This window comes from Pseudophryne corroboree (genome assembly GCF_028390025.1).
Source record: "Pseudophryne corroboree isolate aPseCor3 chromosome 3 unlocalized genomic scaffold, aPseCor3.hap2 SUPER_3_unloc_83, whole genome shotgun sequence".
Lineage (NCBI taxonomy): Eukaryota > Metazoa > Chordata > Amphibia > Anura > Myobatrachidae > Pseudophryne > Pseudophryne corroboree.
The window spans coordinates 113,800-134,423 of record NW_026967578.1 but is presented as its reverse complement, the minus strand read 5'-3'; the positions used below and the strand labels follow the sequence as shown (position 1 = coordinate 134,423).

The 20,624-nt window shown below is 44.6% G+C and overlaps 1 protein-coding gene across 1 annotated transcript in view; it reads right to left on the bottom strand.

Annotated features, from left to right (window-relative positions):
* The window catches only part of LOC134984817 (zinc finger protein 585A-like), a 158,231-nt gene extending 138,565 nt beyond the window's left edge, over positions 1 to 19,666 (bottom strand). The window contains exons 1-4 of the mRNA XM_063950296.1: positions 19,477 to 19,666; positions 18,810 to 18,888; positions 18,593 to 18,690; positions 17,604 to 18,435 (exon numbers count right to left, since the gene is read on the bottom strand). Coding sequence (XP_063806366.1) covers positions 17,604 to 18,435; positions 18,593 to 18,690; positions 18,810 to 18,843 — 964 coding nt within the window. The 5' untranslated portion in view covers positions 18,844 to 18,888; positions 19,477 to 19,666. The remainder of the gene's footprint in view (positions 1 to 17,603; positions 18,436 to 18,592; positions 18,691 to 18,809; positions 18,889 to 19,476) is intronic.
* Between the last annotated feature and the right edge of the window lie 958 nt (positions 19,667 to 20,624).

The window sequence follows — 20,624 nt, the reverse complement described above, 5'->3', positions numbered from 1 at the left end:
CACTGAGATCATGTGGGATTACTAGAGGTGACATGGGCCGTGCAGTAATATAACATCGCCTGTGCATACATTTAGGTAACACTGAGATCATGTGGGATTACTAGAGATGACATGGGCTGTGCAGTAATATAACATCGCCTGTGCATACATTTAGGTAACACTGAGAGATCATGTGGGATTACTAGAGGTGACATGAGCTGTGCAGTAATATAACATCGCCTGTGCATACATTTAGGTAACACTGAGATAATGTGGGATTACTAGAGGTGACATGGGCTGTGCAGTAATATAACAATCACCTGTGCATACATTTAGCTAACACTGAGACATCATGTGGGATTACTAGAGGTGACATGGGCTGTGTAGTAATATTACATCTCCTGTGCATACATTTAGGTAATACTGAGAGATCATGTGGGATTACTAGAGGTGACATGGGCTGTGTAGTAATATAACATCGCCTGTGCATACATTTAGGTAACACTGAGATCATGTGGGATTACTAGAGGTGACATGGGCTGTGCAGTAATATAACATCGCCTGTGCATACATTTACGTAACACTGAGAGATCATATGGGATTACTAGAGGTGACATGGGCTGTGCAGTAATATAACATCACCTGTGCATACATTTAGGTAACACTGAGAGATCATGTGGGATTACTAGAGGTGACATGGGCTGTGCAGTAATATAACATCGCCTGTGCATACATTTAGGTAACACTGAGAGAACATGTGGGATTACTAGAGGTGACATGGGCTGTGCAGTATTATAACATCGCCTGTGCATACATTTAGGTAACACTGAGAGATCATGTGGGATTAATAGAGGTGACATGGGCTGTGTAGTAATATAACATCGCCTGTGCATACATTTAGGTAACACTGAGAGATCATGTGGGATTACTAGAGGTGACATGGGCTGTGCAGTAATATAACATCGCCTGTGCATACGTTTAGGTAACACTGAGAGATCATGTGGGATTACTAGAGGTGACATGGGCTGTGCAGTAATATAACATCACCTGTGCATACATTTAGGTAACACTGAGAGAACATGTGGGATTACTAGAGGTGACATGGGCTGTGCAGTAATATAACATCACATGTGCATACATTTAGGTAACACTGAGACCATGTGGGATTATTAGAGGTGACATGGGCTGTGCAGTAATATAACATCGCCTGTGCATACATTTAGGTAACACTGAGAGATCATGTGGGATTACTAGATGTGACATGGGCTGTGCAGTAATATAACATTGCCTGTGCATACATTTAGGTAACACTGAGAGATCATGTGGGATTACTAGAGGTGACATGGGCTGTGCAGTAATATAACATTGCCTGTGCATACATTTAGGTAACACTGAGAGATCATGTGGGATTACTAGAGGTGATATGGGCTGTGTAGTAATATAACATCGCCTGTGCATACATTTTGGTAACACTGAGATCATGTGGGATTACTAGAGGTGACATGGACTGTGCAGTAATATAACATCGCCTGTGCATACATTTAGGTAACACTGAGAGATCATATGGGATTACTAGAGGTGACACGGGCTGTGCAGTAATATAACATCGCCTGTGCATACATTTAGGTAACACTGAGAGATCATATGGGATTACTAGAGGTGATATGGGCTGTGCAGTAATATAACATCACCTGTGCATACATTTAGGTAACACTGAGATCATGTGGGATTGCTAGAGGTGACATGGGCTGTGCAGTAATATAACACCGCCTGTGCATACATTTAGGTAACACTGAGAGATCATGTGGGATTACTAGAGGTGACATGGGCTGTGCAGTAATATAACATCGCCTGTGCATACATTTAGGTAACGCAGAGAGAACATGTGGGATTACTAGAGGTGACATGGGCTGTGCAGTAATATAACATCGCCTGTGCATACATTTAGGTAACACTGAGATCATGTGGGATTACTAGAGGTGACATGGGCTGTGCAGTAATATAACATTGCCTGTGCATACATTTAGGTAACGCTGAGAGATCATGTAGGATTACTAGAGGTGACATGGGCTGTGCAGTAATATTACATCACCTGTGCATACATTTAGGTAACACTGAGAGATCATGTGGGATTACAAGAGATGACATGGGCTGTGCAGTAATATAACATCGCCTGTGCATACATTTAGGTAACACTGAGAGATCATGTGGGATTACTAGAGGTGACATGGGCTGTGCAGTAATATAACATCGCCTGTGCATACATTTAGGTAACACTGAGAGAACATGTGGGATTACTAGAGGTGACATGGGCTGTGCAGTAATATAACATCTCCTGTGCATACATTTAGGTAACACTGAGATCATGTGGGATTACTAGAGATGACATGGGCTGTGCAGTAATATAACATCGCCTGTGCATACATTTAGGTAACACTGAGAGAACATGTGGGATTACTAGAGGTGACATGGGCTGTGCAGTAATATAACATCTCCTGTGCATACATTTAGGTAACACTGAGAGATCATGTGGGATTACTAGAGATGACATGGGCTGTGCAGTAATATAACATCGCCTGTGCATACATTTAGGTAACACTGAGAGATCATGTGGTATTACTAGAGGTGACATGGGCTGTGCAGTAATATAACATCGCCTGTGCATACATTTAGGTAACACTGAGATCATGTGGGATTACTAGAGGTGACATGGGCTGTGCAGTAATATAACATCTCCTGTGCATACATTTAGGTAACGCAGAGAGAACATGTGGGATTACTAGAGGTGACATGGGCTGTGCAGTAATATAACATCGCCTGTGCATACATTTAGGTAACACTGAGATCATGTGGGATTACTAGAGGTGACATGGGCTGTGCAGTAATATAACATTGCCTGTGCATACATTTAGGTAACGCTGAGAGATCATGTAGGATTACTAGAGGTGACATGGGCTGTGCAGTGATATTACATCACCTGTGCATACATTTAGGTAACACTGAGAGATCATGTGGGATTACAAGAGATGACATGGGTTGTGCAGTAATATAACATCGCCTGTGCATACATTTAGGTAACACTGAGAGATCATGTGGGATTACTAGAGGTGACATGGGCTGTGCAGTAATATAACATCGCCTGTGCATACATTTAGGTAACACTGAGAGAACATGTGGGATTACTAGAGGTGACATGGGCTGTGCAGTAATATAACATCTCCTGTGCATACATTTAGGTAACACTGAGATCATGTGGGATTACTAGAGATGACATGGGCTGTGCAGTAATATAACATTACCTGTGCATACATTTAGGTAACACTGAGAGATCATGTGGGATTACTAGAGGTGACATGGGCTGTACAGTAATATAACATCACATGTGCATACATTTAGGTAACACTGAGATCATGTGGGATTACTAGAGGTGATATGGGCTGTGCAGTAATATAACATCGCCTGTGCATACATTTACATAACACTGAGATCATGTGGGATTACTAGAGGTGATATGGGCTGTGTAGTAATATAACATCGCCTGTGCATACATTTTGGTAACACTGAGATCATGTGGGATTACTAGAGGTGACATGGACTGTGCAGTAATATAACATCGCCTGTGCATACATTTAGGTAACACTGAGAGATCATATGGGATTACTAGAGGTGACACGGGCTGTGCAGTAATATAACATCGCCTGTGCATACATTTAGGTAACACTGAGAGATCATATGGGATTACTAGAGGTGATATGGGCTGTGCAGTAATATAACATCACCTGTGCATACATTTAGGTAACACTGAGATCATGTGGGATTGCTAGAGGTGACATGGGCTGTGCAGTAATATAACACCGCCTGTGCATACATTTAGGTAACACTGAGAGATCATGTGGGATTACTAGAGGTGACATGGGCTGTGCAGTAATATAACATCGCCTGTGCATACATTTAGGTAACGCAGAGAGAACATGTGGGATTACTAGAGGTGACATGGGCTGTGCAGTAATATAACATCGCCTGTGCATACATTTAGGTAACACTGAGATCATGTGGGATTACTAGAGGTGACATGGGCTGTGCAGTAATATAACATTGCCTGTGCATACATTTAGGTAACGCTGAGAGATCATGTAGGATTACTAGAGGTGACATGGGCTGTGCAGTAATATTACATCACCTGTGCATACATTTAGGTAACACTGAGAGATCATGTGGGATTACAAGAGATGACATGGGCTGTGCAGTAATATAACATCGCCTGTGCATACATTTAGGTAACACTGAGAGATCATGTGGGATTACTAGAGGTGACATGGGCTGTGCAGTAATATAACATCGCCTGTGCATACATTTAGGTAACACTGAGAGAACATGTGGGATTACTAGAGGTGACATGGGCTGTGCAGTAATATAACATCTCCTGTGCATACATTTAGGTAACACTGAGATCATGTGGGATTACTAGAGATGACATGGGCTGTGCAGTAATATAACATCGCCTGTGCATACATTTAGGTAACACTGAGAGAACATGTGGGATTACTAGAGGTGACATGGGCTGTGCAGTAATATAACATCTCCTGTGCATACATTTAGGTAACACTGAGAGATCATGTGGGATTACTAGAGATGACATGGGCTGTGCAGTAATATAACATCGCCTGTGCATACATTTAGGTAACACTGAGAGATCATGTGGTATTACTAGAGGTGACATGGGCTGTGCAGTAATATAACATCGCCTGTGCATACATTTAGGTAACACTGAGATCATGTGGGATTACTAGAGGTGACATGGGCTGTGCAGTAATATAACATCTCCTGTGCATACATTTAGGTAACGCAGAGAGAACATGTGGGATTACTAGAGGTGACATGGGCTGTGCAGTAATATAACATCGCCTGTGCATACATTTAGGTAACACTGAGATCATGTGGGATTACTAGAGGTGACATGGGCTGTGCAGTAATATAACATTGCCTGTGCATACATTTAGGTAACGCTGAGAGATCATGTAGGATTACTAGAGGTGACATGGGCTGTGCAGTGATATTACATCACCTGTGCATACATTTAGGTAACACTGAGAGATCATGTGGGATTACAAGAGATGACATGGGTTGTGCAGTAATATAACATCGCCTGTGCATACATTTAGGTAACACTGAGAGATCATGTGGGATTACTAGAGGTGACATGGGCTGTGCAGTAATATAACATCGCCTGTGCATACATTTAGGTAACACTGAGAGAACATGTGGGATTACTAGAGGTGACATGGGCTGTGCAGTAATATAACATCTCCTGTGCATACATTTAGGTAACACTGAGATCATGTGGGATTACTAGAGGTGATATGGGCTGTGCAGTAATATAACATCGCCTGTGCATACATTTACATAACACTGAGATCATGTGGGATTACTAGAGGTGACATGGGCTGTGCAGTAATATAACATCGCCTGTGCATACATTTAGGTAACACTGAGAGATCATGTGGGATTACTAGAGGTCACATGGGCTGTGCAGTAATATAACATCGCCTGTGCATACATTTAGGTAACACTGAGATCATGTGGGATTACTAGAGGTGACATGGGCTGTGTAGTAATATAACATCACCTGTGCATACATTTAGGTAACACTGAGAGATCATGTAGGATTACTAGAGGTGACATGGGCTGTGCAGTAATATAACATCTCCTGTGCATACATTTAGGTAACACTGAGATCATGTGGGATTACTAGAGATGACATGGGCTGTGCAGTAATATAACATTACCTGTGCATACATTTAGGTAACACTGAGAGATCATGTGGGATTACTAGAGGTGACATGGGCTGTACAGTAATATAACATCACATGTGCATACATTTAGGTAACACTGAGATCATGTGGGATTACTAGAGGTGATATGGGCTGTGCAGTAATATAACATCGCCTGTGCATACATTTACATAACACTGAGATCATGTGGGATTACTAGAGGTGATATGGGCTGTGTAGTAATATAACATCGCCTGTGCATACATTTTGGTAACACTGAGATCATGTGGGATTACTAGAGGTGACATGGACTGTGCAGTAATATAACATCGCCTGTGCATACATTTAGGTAACACTGAGAGATCATATGGGATTACTAGAGGTGACACGGGCTGTGCAGTAATATAACATCGCCTGTGCATACATTTAGGTAACACTGAGAGATCATATGGGATTACTAGAGGTGATATGGGCTGTGCAGTAATATAACATCACCTGTGCATACATTTAGGTAACACTGAGATCATGTGGGATTGCTAGAGGTGACATGGGCTGTGCAGTAATATAACACCGCCTGTGCATACATTTAGGTAACACTGAGAGATCATGTGGGATTACTAGAGGTGACATGGGCTGTGCAGTAATATAACATCGCCTGTGCATACATTTAGGTAACGCAGAGAGAACATGTGGGATTACTAGAGGTGACATGGGCTGTGCAGTAATATAACATCGCCTGTGCATACATTTAGGTAACACTGAGATCATGTGGGATTACTAGAGGTGACATGGGCTGTGCAGTAATATAACATTGCCTGTGCATACATTTAGGTAACGCTGAGAGATCATGTAGGATTACTAGAGGTGACATGGGCTGTGCAGTAATATTACATCACCTGTGCATACATTTAGGTAACACTGAGAGATCATGTGGGATTACAAGAGATGACATGGGCTGTGCAGTAATATAACATCGCCTGTGCATACATTTAGGTAACACTGAGAGATCATGTGGGATTACTAGAGGTGACATGGGCTGTGCAGTAATATAACATCGCCTGTGCATACATTTAGGTAACACTGAGAGAACATGTGGGATTACTAGAGGTGACATGGGCTGTGCAGTAATATAACATCTCCTGTGCATACATTTAGGTAACACTGAGATCATGTGGGATTACTAGAGATGACATGGGCTGTGCAGTAATATAACATCGCCTGTGCATACATTTAGGTAACACTGAGAGAACATGTGGGATTACTAGAGGTGACATGGGCTGTGCAGTAATATAACATCTCCTGTGCATACATTTAGGTAACACTGAGAGATCATGTGGGATTACTAGAGATGACATGGGCTGTGCAGTAATATAACATCGCCTGTGCATACATTTAGGTAACACTGAGAGATCATGTGGTATTACTAGAGGTGACATGGGCTGTGCAGTAATATAACATCGCCTGTGCATACATTTAGGTAACACTGAGATCATGTGGGATTACTAGAGGTGACATGGGCTGTGCAGTAATATAACATCTCCTGTGCATACATTTAGGTAACGCAGAGAGAACATGTGGGATTACTAGAGGTGACATGGGCTGTGCAGTAATATAACATCGCCTGTGCATACATTTAGGTAACACTGAGATCATGTGGGATTACTAGAGGTGACATGGGCTGTGCAGTAATATAACATTGCCTGTGCATACATTTAGGTAACGCTGAGAGATCATGTAGGATTACTAGAGGTGACATGGGCTGTGCAGTGATATTACATCACCTGTGCATACATTTAGGTAACACTGAGAGATCATGTGGGATTACAAGAGATGACATGGGTTGTGCAGTAATATAACATCGCCTGTGCATACATTTAGGTAACACTGAGAGATCATGTGGGATTACTAGAGGTGACATGGGCTGTGCAGTAATATAACATCGCCTGTGCATACATTTAGGTAACACTGAGAGAACATGTGGGATTACTAGAGGTGACATGGGCTGTGCAGTAATATAACATCTCCTGTGCATACATTTAGGTAACACTGAGATCATGTGGGATTACTAGAGGTGATATGGGCTGTGCAGTAATATAACATCGCCTGTGCATACATTTACATAACACTGAGATCATGTGGGATTACTAGAGGTGACATGGGCTGTGCAGTAATATAACATCGCCTGTGCATACATTTAGGTAACACTGAGAGATCATGTGGGATTACTAGAGGTCACATGGGCTGTGCAGTAATATAACATCGCCTGTGCATACATTTAGGTAACACTGAGATCATGTGGGATTACTAGAGGTGACATGGGCTGTGTAGTAATATAACATCACCTGTGCATACATTTAGGTAACACTGAGAGATCATGTAGGATTACTAGAGGTGACATGGGCTGTGCAGTAATATAACATCACCTGTGCATACATTTAGGTAACACTGAGAGATCATGTGGGATTACTAGAGATGACATGGGCTGTGCAGTAATATAACATCTCCTGTGCATACATTTAGGTAACACTGAAAGATCATGTGGGATTACTAGAGATGACATGGGCTGTGCAGTAATATAACATCACCTGTGCATACATTTAGGTAACACTGAGATCATGTGGGATTACTAGAGGCGACATGGGCTGTGCAGTAATATAACATCGCCTGTGCATACATTTAGGTAACACTGAGAGATCATGTGGGATTACTAGAGGTGACATGGGCTGTGCAGTAATATAACATCGCCTGTGCATACATTTAGGTAACACTGAGAGAACATGTGGGATTACTAGAGGTGACATGGGCTGTGCAGTAATATAACATCTCCTGTGCATACATTTAGGTAACACTGAGATCATGTGGGATTGCTAGAGGTGACATGGGCTGTGCAGTAATATAACATCTCCTGTGCATACATTTAGGTAACACTGAGAGATCATGTGGGATTACTAGAGGTGACATGGGCTGTGCAGTAATATAACATCACCTGTGCATACATTTAGGTAACACTGAGATCATGTGGGATTACTAGAGATGACATGGGCTGTGCAGTAATATAACATTACCTGTGCATACATTTAGGTAACACTGAGAGATCATGTGGGATTACTAGAGGTGACATGGGCTGTGCAGTAATATAACATCGCCTGTGCATACATTTAGGTAACACTGAGAGAACATGTGGGATTACTAGAGGTGACATGGGCTGTGCAGTAATATAACATCTCCTGTGCATACATTTAGGTAACACTGAGATCATGTGGGATTACTAGAGATGACATGGGCTGTGCAGTAATATAACATTACCTGTGCATACATTTAGGTAACACTGAGAGATCATGTGGTATTACTAGAGGTGACATGGGCTGTGCAGTAATATTACATCACCTGTGCATACATTTAGGTAACACTGAGAGATCATGTGGGATTACTTGAGGTGACATGGGCTGTGCAGTAATATAACATCGCCTGTGCATACATTTAGGTAACACTGAGAGATCATGTGGGATTACTAGAGGTGACATGGGCTGTGCAGTAATATAACATCGCCAGTGCATACATTTAGGTAACACTGAGAGAACATGTGGGATTACTAGAGGTGACATGGGCTGTGCAGTAATATAACATATCCTGTGCATACATTTAGGTAACACTGAGATCATGTGGGATTACTAGAGATGACATGGGCTGTGCAGTAATATAACATTACCTGTGCATACATTTAGGTAACACTGAGAGATCATGTGGGATTACTAGAGGTGACATGGGCTGTACAGTAATATAACATTGCCTGTGCATACATTTAGGTAACACTGAGATCATGTGGGATTACTAGAGGTGACATGGGCTGTGCAGTAATATAACATCGCCTGTGCATACATTTAGGTAACACTGAGAGATCATGTGGGATTACTAGAGGTGACATGGGCTGTGCAGTAATATAACATCACATGTGCATACATTTAGGTAACACTGAGATCATGTGGGATTACTAGAGGTGACATGGGCTGTGCAGTAATATAACATCGCCTGTGCATACATTTAGGTAACACTGAGAGATCATGTGGGATTACTAGAGGTGACATGGGCTGTGCAGTAATATAACATTGCCTGTGCATACATTTAGATAACACTGAGACCATGTGGGATCACTAGAGGTGACATGGGCTGTGCAGTAATATAACATCGCCTGTGCATACATTTAGGTAACACTGAGATCATGTGGGATTACTAGAGGTGACATGGGCTGTGCAGTAATATAACATCTCCTGTGCATACATTTAGGTAACACTGAGATCATGTGGGATTACTAGAGGTGACACGGGCTGTGCAGTAATATAACATCGCCTGTGCATACATTTAGGTAATACTGAAAGATCATGTGGGATTACTAGAGATGACATGGGCTGTGCAGTAATATAACATCACCTGTGCATACATTTAGGTAACACTGAGATCATGTGGTATTACTAGAGGTGACATGTGCTGTGCAGTAATATAACATCACCTGTGCATACATTTAGGTAACACTGAGAGATAATGTGGGATTACTAGAGGCGACATGGGCTGTGCAGTAATATAACATCACCTGTGCATACATTTAGGTAACACTGAGATCATGTGGGATTACTAGAGGTGACATGGGCTGTGCAGTAATATAACATCGCCTGTGCATACATTTAGGTAACACTGAGAGATCATGTGGGATTACTAGAGGTGACATGGGCTGTGCAGTAATATAACATCACCTGTGCATACATTTAGGTAACACTGAGATCATGTGGGATTACTAGAGGTGACATGGGCTGTGCAGTAATATAACATCACCTCTGCATACATTTAGGTAACACTGAGAGATCATGTGGGATTACTAGAGGTGACATGGGCTGTGCAGTAATATAACATCACCTGTGCATACATTTAGGTAACACTGAGATCATGTGGTATTACCAGAGGTGACATGGGCTGTGCAGTAATATAACATCACCTGTGCATACATTTAGGTAACACTGAGATCATGTGGGATTACTAGAGGTGACATGGGCTGTGCAGTAATATAACATTGCCTGTGCATACATTTAGGTAACACTGAGAGATCATGTGGGATTACTAGAGGTGACATGGGCTGTGCAGTAATATAACATCACCTGTGCATACATTTATGTAACAATGAGATCATGTGGTATTACTAGAGGTGACATGGGCTGTGCAGTAATATAACATCACCTGTGCATACATTTAGGTAACACTGAGAGATCATGTCCACTGTGCGAGCACATCCAGTTGAAAAGGATGTGAGTGAAATCTTCCGAACTGAAGCGCCACCATTGTGCCTAAGAGGCGAATGCACAAATGTACCGAGACTGTGAGTGGCTTGAGCACTAATTGTACCAGATGACGAATAATCTGTACTTTCTGTTCTGGTAGGTAAATTCTTAGATTTACCGTATCGAGAATCATACCTAGTAATTGAAGTCGTTGAGACGGAATTAGATGTGATTTCTCGAAGTTGACAATACAACCGTGCTGAACTAGTACATTGTACGTTAGCAACACATGTTGGAGGAGCATCTGTTAAGACGGAGCTTTGATGAGCAGATCGTCCAAGTACGGAACTATTATTACTCCCAGGGATCTGAGATGAGCTATCATCACAGACATCACTTTGGTGAATACCCGAAGAGCTGACGAGAAGCCAAACGGTAGAGCCTGAAACTGGTTATGGTTCTGCCGTATTGCGAAACGCAAGAACCTCTGATGAGGTGGCCAAATCGGAATGTTTAAGTACGCATCCTTGAGATCTAGCGTAACCATGAATTCCTGTGGCTCTAAACCTGCAATTACTGACCGCAGAGATTCCATCTTGAATCTGTAGTGAGTGACGTACTGATTGAGACCCTTTAAGTTCAATATTGGCCTGACGGAGCCATCCGGCTTTGGTACCACAAACAGACTGGAATAATAACCCTGGCCTTGTTGTTGTACAGGGACCGGAATCAAAATTGCTGAATCCAGCAGGGACTGAATGGCAATTTGCAGAACCGCCCTCTTGTCGTCCAACAGAGGCAGTCCTGTCTTGAAAAACCGCAGTGGCGGGAGACAGTCGAACTCTATTTTGTAACCTTTAACACTAAATTGTGGATCCACCCATCTGTGGATGTCTGGAACCACACCAAATGGAACGTCTGAAGGCATGCTCCCACAGTTGGAGATCTGAGATGGGCTGGGATCCCGTCATAGCACTGGCTTGTCGGTGACCTTAGCATCCTGACGACTGGTGTTGGTTTGTTGGAAACCACATGCTCTTCTACCAGGCGTGGCTGTTCCTTTACCTCTGCCTCGAAAGGGCTGAGGTCTAAAGGATTTGAACGCCGGGCCAGAGTATTTCCGTCTAGGTACCGTTGGAGGCAATGGTAGGAAAACAGACTTTCCTCCAGTGGCCTCAGAAATCCATTTGTCCAATTCAGGACCAAACAACTTCTCACCACCATAAGGTAACACCACTATACTTCTTTTGACCTCTGCCTCTGCTTGCCAAGAACGCAGCCAGAGTGCTCGTCGTGCTGTAACTAGCTACGATGAAAGGCGAGAAGTGAGCTGACAGACGTCAGTAGAAGCTGTACATAGATACTCAGCAGCTTCACAGATTTGGTCAGCGAGAAGTATAAGGTGATCGTCATGTAAGGCAAACTCGAGTTCTGTTATCCATACCATTAGCGCCTTAGTTACCCAAATGCCAACCAACCCAGGTCTAAGCAACACTCCTGCTGCTATATACATGGATTTTAGCATAGCTTCTATTTCCCGGTCTGAAGGGTCTTTAAGCGTAGTAGCAGTTGGTACTGGTATGGTTAATTTCTTCGTAACTTTTGACACAGACGAATCCACCAATGGCGAATTCTCCCATGTAGATGTCACAGACTCTGGAAACGGGTAACTGGACTTAAATCTGCGAGGTATAGAAAACCCTGTTTAACCATCTTATTAAGAGATTCTGAAACAGGAAAACACATTGGAGATCTCTGTCGTTTAGTAAAGACGACTTCATCATTTGTCAGAGGCTCCTCAGTTTCTGTAAACTTCAGAGACTGACGTACCGCTCTGATGAGATTATCAATGTCTGGGCTGTCAAAATCTTCAGTATCTGACTGCTGGTCCACCTCGCCCTCCTCACCGTCATCTTGCGCAGTGAGGTCAGGCATAGAATCATCAGAATGCAACATAGCAGAAACTGGTAGATCATAAGACAAATTACATTTTACCCTTCTATCCAAAATGGACTTGGACCTTTGGCAAGGCTGAGACCCCTCCGGTAGTTCTGGCGGTCTCACCCTAGACTCAGATCTTGCCGCTTCCCGCTCTTGTCGAGCGGCGGGCAATTCTGATTGCAACCCAGCCATGACATCTGTTAGCATAGCCCATGGAGGGTTCGGAAATGAAACCGGCTTTGAAACCAGAGCGGAAATCGTATTCGTAGCTGAAATCACAAAACATACAGTACATGTGGTAGACCTATCCGGTAACACACTCTTACAGACATTGCAGTGAAACTACTTTTTAGTTTTTGCTGGTGCCTTACTCATTATGCAGACAATACAATATACAAAGACAGACAACTTGCACGACTCAGTAAAATAGTACTAAGGTGTGTCTATATATATATATATATATATATATATATATATATATCTGGGCAAGTGCAGTGCACGTGGCCAGTACTATATGAAATCTGATCCCAAATTCCCACTAACACCCCTGCGCCTCCGGTGGAGAAGTGTTGTAGGACAGGATCTTCCAAACTGAAAGAGAAACAGGATTGAACAGGAAGCATGGTTAAAATGGCCCCCATGCCATGCTTACACTAATAATCACAAGTCAGGTTATAACACACATTTAAAGTCTACAACCTGTAACCAACTGGATTAAAAAGCAACCCCGTTAATATAGGCTTAAAAGCCTATGTAATTATACCACAACCCCTGCAGCCTTGCCTTTCCATGTAAACATACTCTCTCCCCCCCTTTGCAGCCGCGCTGCTGTGAGAAGACTCGTCCCCCCCCTCCCCACTGTACTCCGAGTACCGTCGTGAACCGGAGATCTTGAAGGGAGCCACTACGCTCCCTACCCTGTTGCCGCCATCTTCACATCGGCTCCACGCTTGCCAGGGGCCGATGACTCTTCAGCTCTGCAAGGGGTTGGCGGCATGCTGCTGGGGCGAGCGTTCCCCTGCGGCTGGGAGCGATCTATCCCCTCTGGAGCTCAGTGTCCAGTGTCCCCCCCCTCAGTCCCTCGATGCAGGGAGGCTGTTGCCAGCAGCCTCCCTGTAATAAAACAAACTCTAAAAAAAAATTTACTAAAGAAGCTCAGTAGATCTCCCCTAGCTGTGACCGGCTCCTCCGGGCACATTTTATAACCTGAGTCTGGAGGAAGGGGTCATGGAGGTAGGAGCCAGCCCACACTGTTGGACTCCTGGGGTGCCGGTGGCTCCTGGTGGGCCCGTCTATGCCCCATGGTACTAATATGGACCCCAGCATCCTCTAGGACGTAAGAGAAAAGTAGTTTATATACAGACCGGCGTGTGCTAATAGTGACACTCTCAGGGCATGTAATACCATAGGCAGAGGTACTGCTAGCACATAGTGACATGATGTGAGGGGAGAGCAGGAGCATAATAGGGGCTGATGGCTCCTGATGTATGAGATACACCAGAGAGTGTGGGGAGGAGACTGGTCAGATCTCTGGGCTGGTAACACATAGTGACATGATGTGAGGGGAGAGCAGGAGCATAATAGGGGCTGATGTCTCCTGATGTATGAGATACACCAGAGAGTGTGGGGAGGAGACTGGTCAGATCTCTGGGCTGGTAACATACAGTGATATGATGTGAGGGGGAGAGCAGGAGTATAATAGAGGCTGATGTCTCCTGATGTATGAGATACACCAGAGAGTGTGGGGAGGAGACTGGTCAGATCTCTGGGCTGGTAACACAGCGACATGATGTGAGGGGGAGAGCAGGAGTATAATAGGGGCTGATGGCTCCTGATGTATGAGGTACACCAGAGAGTGTGTGGAGGAGACTGGTCAGATCTCTGGGCTGGTAACACAGTGACATGATGTGAGGGGGAGAGCAGGAGTATAATAGGGGCTGATGTCTCCTGATGTATGAGATACACCAGAGTGTGTGGGGAGGAGACTGGTCAGATCTCTGGGCTGGTAACACAGTGACATGATGTGAGGGGGAGAGCAGGAGTATAATAGGGGCTGATGTCTCCTGATGTATGAGATACACCAGAGAGTGTGGGGAGGAGACTGGTCAGATCTCTGGGCTGGTAACATAGTGACATGATGTGAGGAGGACAGCAGGAGTATAATAGGGGCTGATGGGTCCTGATGTATGAGATACACCAGAGACTGTGGGGAGGAGACTGGTCAGATCTCTGGGCTGGTAACACAGTGACATGATGTGAGGAGGAGAGCAGGAGTATAAAAGGGTCTGATGTCTCCTGATGTATGAGATACACCAGAGAGTGTGGGGAGGAGACTGGTCAGATCTCTGGGCTGGTAACACACAGTGACATGATGTGAGGGGGAGAGCAGGAGTATAATAGGGGCTGATGGCTCCTGATGTATGAGATACACCAGAGAGTGTGTGGAGGAGACTGGTCAGATCTCTGGGCTGGTAACACACAGTGACATGATGTGAGGGGGAGAGCAGGAGTATAATAGGGGCTGATGTCTCCTGATGTATTAGATACACCAGCGAGTGTGGGGAGGAGACTGGTCAGATCTCTGGGCTGGTAACACAGTGACATGATGTGAGGAGGAGAGCAGGAGTATAATAGGGGCTGATGGCTCCTGATGTATGAGATACACCAGAGAGTATGGGAGGAGACTGGTCAAATCTCTGGGCTGGTAACACACAGTGACATGATGTGAGGGGGAGAGCAGGAGTATAATAGGGGCTGATGGGTCCTGATGTATGAGATACACCAGAGAGTGTGGGGAGGAGACTGGTCAGATCTCTGGGCTGGTAACACAGTGACATGATGTGAGGAGGAGAGCAGGAGTATAAAAGGGTCTGATGTCTCCTGATGTATGAGATACACCAGAGAGTGTGGGGAGGAGACTGGTCAGATCTCTGGGCTGGTAACATACAGTGACATGATGTGAGGGGGAGAGCAGGAGTATAATAGGGGCTGATGGCTCCTGATGTATGAGATACACCAGAGAGTGTGGGGAGGAGACTGGTCAGATCTCTGGGCTAGTAACACATAGCGATATGATGTGAAGGGGAGATCAGGAGTATAATAGGGGCTGAAGACTCCTGATGTATGAGATACACCAGAGAGTGTGGGGAGGAGACTGGTCAGATCTCTGGGCTGGTAACACACAGTGACATGATGTGAGGGGGAGAGCAGGAGTATAATAGGGGCTGATGGCTCCTGATGTATGATATACACCAGAGAGTGTGGGGAGGAGACTGGTCAGATCTCTGGGCTGGTGACACACAGTGACATGATGTGAGGGGTAGAGCAGGAGTATAATAGGGGCTGATGTCTCCTGATGTATGAGATACACCAGAGAGTATGGGGAGGAGACTGGTCAGATCTCTGGGCTGGTCACTGGCATGATGTGAGGGGAGAGCAGGAGTATAATAGGGGCTGATGGCTCCTGATGTATGAGATACACCAGAGAGTGTGAGGAGGAGACTGGTCAGATCTCTGGGCTGGTAACACACAGTGACATGATGTGAGGAGGAGAGCAGGAGTATAATAGGGGCTGGTGGCTCCTGATGTATGAGATACACCAGAGAGTGTGGAGGACATTGGTCAGATATTTGGGCTGGTAACACACAGTGACATAATGTGAGGGAAGAGCAGGAGTATAATAGGGGCTGATGTCTCCTGATGTATGGGATACACCAGAGGGTGTGGGGAGGAGACTGGTCAGATCTCTGGGCTGGTCAGTGGCAGGATGTGAGGGGAGAGCAGGAGTATAATAGGGGCTGATGGCTCCTGATGTATGAGATACACAAGAGAGTGTGGGGAGGAGACTGGTCAGATCTCTGGGCTAGTAACACACAGTGACATGATGTGAGGTGGAGAGCAGGAGTATAATAGGATCTGATGTCTCCTGATGTATGAGATACACCAGAGAGTGTGGGGGGAGACTGGTCAGATCTCTGGGCTGGTAACACACAGTGACATGATGTGAGGGTGAGAGCAGGAGTATAATAGGGGCTGATGGCTCCTGATGTATGAGATACACCAGAGAGTGTGGGGAGGAAACTGGTCAGATATCTAGGCTGGTAACACACAGTGACATGATGTGAGGGGAGAGCAGGAGTATAATAGGGGCGGATGACTCCTGATGTATGAGATACACCAGAGAGTGTGGGGAGGAGACTGGTCAGATCTCTGGGCTGGTAACACACAGTGACATGATGTGAGGAGGAGAGGAGGAGTATAATAGGGTCTGATGGCTCCTGATGTATAAGATACACCAGAGAGTGTGGGCCGGAGACTGGTCAGATCTATGGCTGGTAACACACAGTGACATGACGTGAGGGGGAGAGCAGGAGTACAATAGGGGCTGATGGCTACTGATGTATGAGATAAACAAGGGAGTATGGGGAGGAGACTGGTCAGATCTCTGGGCTGGTAACACATAGTGACATGATGTGAGGGGGAGAGCAGGAGTATAATAGGGGCTGATGGCTTCTGACTTCCCCACTGGGAAAATACATATTCCTCATTAGTTTGTACTGACAGAGGGTGTAGGATAAGAGATTGTTGTAGTGACTGAGCAAGGAGAATATGTGACTCTTTTCTGTAATTAGTGTTTATTACTCACCTGTGCTGATATCTGTAGGGATTTCCTCCTCCTTACACTGCTGATCACCCCTCACATACGTCTCTTCTTCTCCCTCTGTATCTTCTGCCTTTATATCAGTCACATACGTCTCTTCTTCTCCCTCTGTATCTTCTGTCTTTATATCAGACACATACGTCTCTTCTTCTCCCTCTGTATCTTCTGCCTTCATATCAGTCACATACGTCTCTTCTTCTCCCTCTATATCTTCTGCATTTATATCAGTCACATACGTCTCTTCTTCTCTCTTTATATCTTCTGCCTTTATATCAGTCACATACGTCTCTTCTTCTTCCTCTGTATCTTCTGCCTTTATATCAGTAACAAACGTCTCTTCTTCTTCCTCTATATCTTCTGCCTTTATATCAGTCACATACGTCTCTTCTTCTCTCTCTATATCTTCTGCCTTTATATCAGTCACATACGTCTCTTCTTCTCCCTCTATATCTTCTGCCTTTATATCAGTCACATACGTCTCTTCTTCTCCCTCTATATCTTCTGCCTTCATATCAGTCACATACGTATCTTCTTCTCCCTCTATATCTTCTGCCTTTATATCAGTCACATACGTCTCTTCTTCTCCCTCTATATCTTCTGCCTTTATATCAGTCACATACGTCTCTTCTTCTCCCTCCATATCTTCTGCCTTTATATCAGTCACATACGTCTCTTCTCTTCCCTCTATATCTTCTGCCTTTATATCAGTCACATATGTCTCTTCTTCTCCCTCTATATCTTCTGCCTTTATATCAGTCACATACGTCTCTTCTTCTCCCTCTATATCTTCTATTTTAATATCAGACAGACGTTCTACCTAAAAAAACCAAAAAACACTATAATGACATTTGCATACAGTCAGACTAGACTGAGGTGAAACAGTATAATATCAGTGTATAAGACACACAGCTTCTCTACAGATCATATAGTGATGGTCACTTTGGTATATTGAGGAGACCCTAAATCCCACCTACCTGATCCTCCTGTGGGATCCCGTGATTCTCCTCTGTACAATCCTGGGAATACAGAGGACGGGGACATCTCTCTGGGGTATCTCTGTTAATGGGTCCATCTGTAGGAGACACACAGTGACTGAGTACAGTGTATATATGTGATTATCATATTATGTGTGTATATAGGGGGCCCCCATACCTGCTCTCCCCTGTACAATACATGACAGTCTCCTCTTACCCAGAGATGTGAGGGGCCGGTGATTCTCCATCATCACGTCCTTGTACAGACCCCTGTGTTCCTCTATACACTCCTCCTCCTGCATGGAGACATAGACAGTGACATCCTGACACCTTATAGGCACCTGACACACACAGTGATACAGTCATCGCCCAGACACGTCCCCCGGTGTTACTGTATAATGTCCTATTCCCCAGCAGTCACCTCTCCAGTCATCACCCAGACACATCCCCTGGTGTTACTGTATAATGTCCTATTCCCCAGCAGTCACCTCTCCAGTCATCACCCAGACACATCCCCCGGTGTTACTGTATAATGCCCCATTCCCAGCAGTCACCTCTCCAGTCATCACCCAGACACATCCCCTGGTGTTACTGTATAATGCCCCATTCCCAGCAGTCACCTCTCCAGTCACCACCCAGACACATCCCCCGGTGTTACTGTATAATGTCCCATTCCCAGCAGTCACCTCTCCAGTCATCACCCAGACACATCCCCTGGTGTTACTGTATAATGTCCCATTCCCATCAGTCACCTCTCCAGTCATCACCCAGACACATCCCCTAGTGTTACTGTATAATGTCCCATTCCCAGCAGTCACCTCTCCAGTCATCACCCAGACACATCCCCTGGTGTTAATGTGTAATGCCCCATTCCCAGCAGTCACCCTCTCCAGTCAGCAGCTGAATGATCTTGTTGGTGAGTTCCAGGATCTTCTAGTCATTGTGTCTCTCATGTATCAGTGAGTGAGGTGGAGGCACTGTGATGGGGCTCTACGTCCTGCTTAGTCCTCCTGACACACGGGGATGGCTGCTGGGTGTCTCACACTCACCAGATGTCTTCTTCACTATTGTGTAACCCTGCAAAATGGAGAAGACATCAATATCTCTGTAAAAACTCCCAGATACCCACACCTCCCCGGTCATGTCCCTGTATTATTCCTATAGATATAAGTGACGTCACTGTGACACTCCCAGATACGTGCACCTCCCCAGTCATGTCATATTATTATTATAGATATAAGTGATGTCACTATCATGCTCTTAGACCAGCTCACCTCCCCAGTCATGTCCATGTATTATTACTATAGATATAGGTGATATCACAGTGACACTCATAGATCCCCTCACCTCCCCAGTCATGTCCCTGTATTATTACTATAGATATGTGATGTCACTGTTATGCTACCAGATCCCCTCACCTCCCCAGTCATGTCCCTGTATTATTTCTATAGGTATAAGTGATGTCACTGTGACACTCCCAGATACGTGCACCTCCCCAGTCATGTCATATTATTATTATAGATATAAGTGATGTCACTATCATGCTCTTAGACCAGCTCACCTCCCCAGTCATGTCCATGTATTATTACTATAGATATAGGTGATATCACAGTGACACTCATAGATCCCCTCACCTCCCCAGTCATGTCCCTGTATTATTACTATAGATATGTGATGTCACTGTTATGCTACCAGATCCCCTCACCTCCCCAGTCATGTCCCTGTATTATTTCTATAGGTATAAGTGATGTCACTGTGACACTACCTGGTCCCCCTCACCTTCCTAGTCATGTCCCTGTATTATTACTATTGATATAAGTGATGTCACTGTGACATTCCCAGATCCCCTCACCTCCCCAGTCATGTCTCTGTATTAATACTATAGATCAGGCATTCCCAACCACGGTCCTCAAGGCACACCAACAGTGCAGGTTTTAGTGATATCCAGGCTGCCGCACAGATGGTTAAATCAAAATAACTGAGCTACTAATTACGTCACCTGTGCTGGAGCCTGGATATCACTAAAACCTGC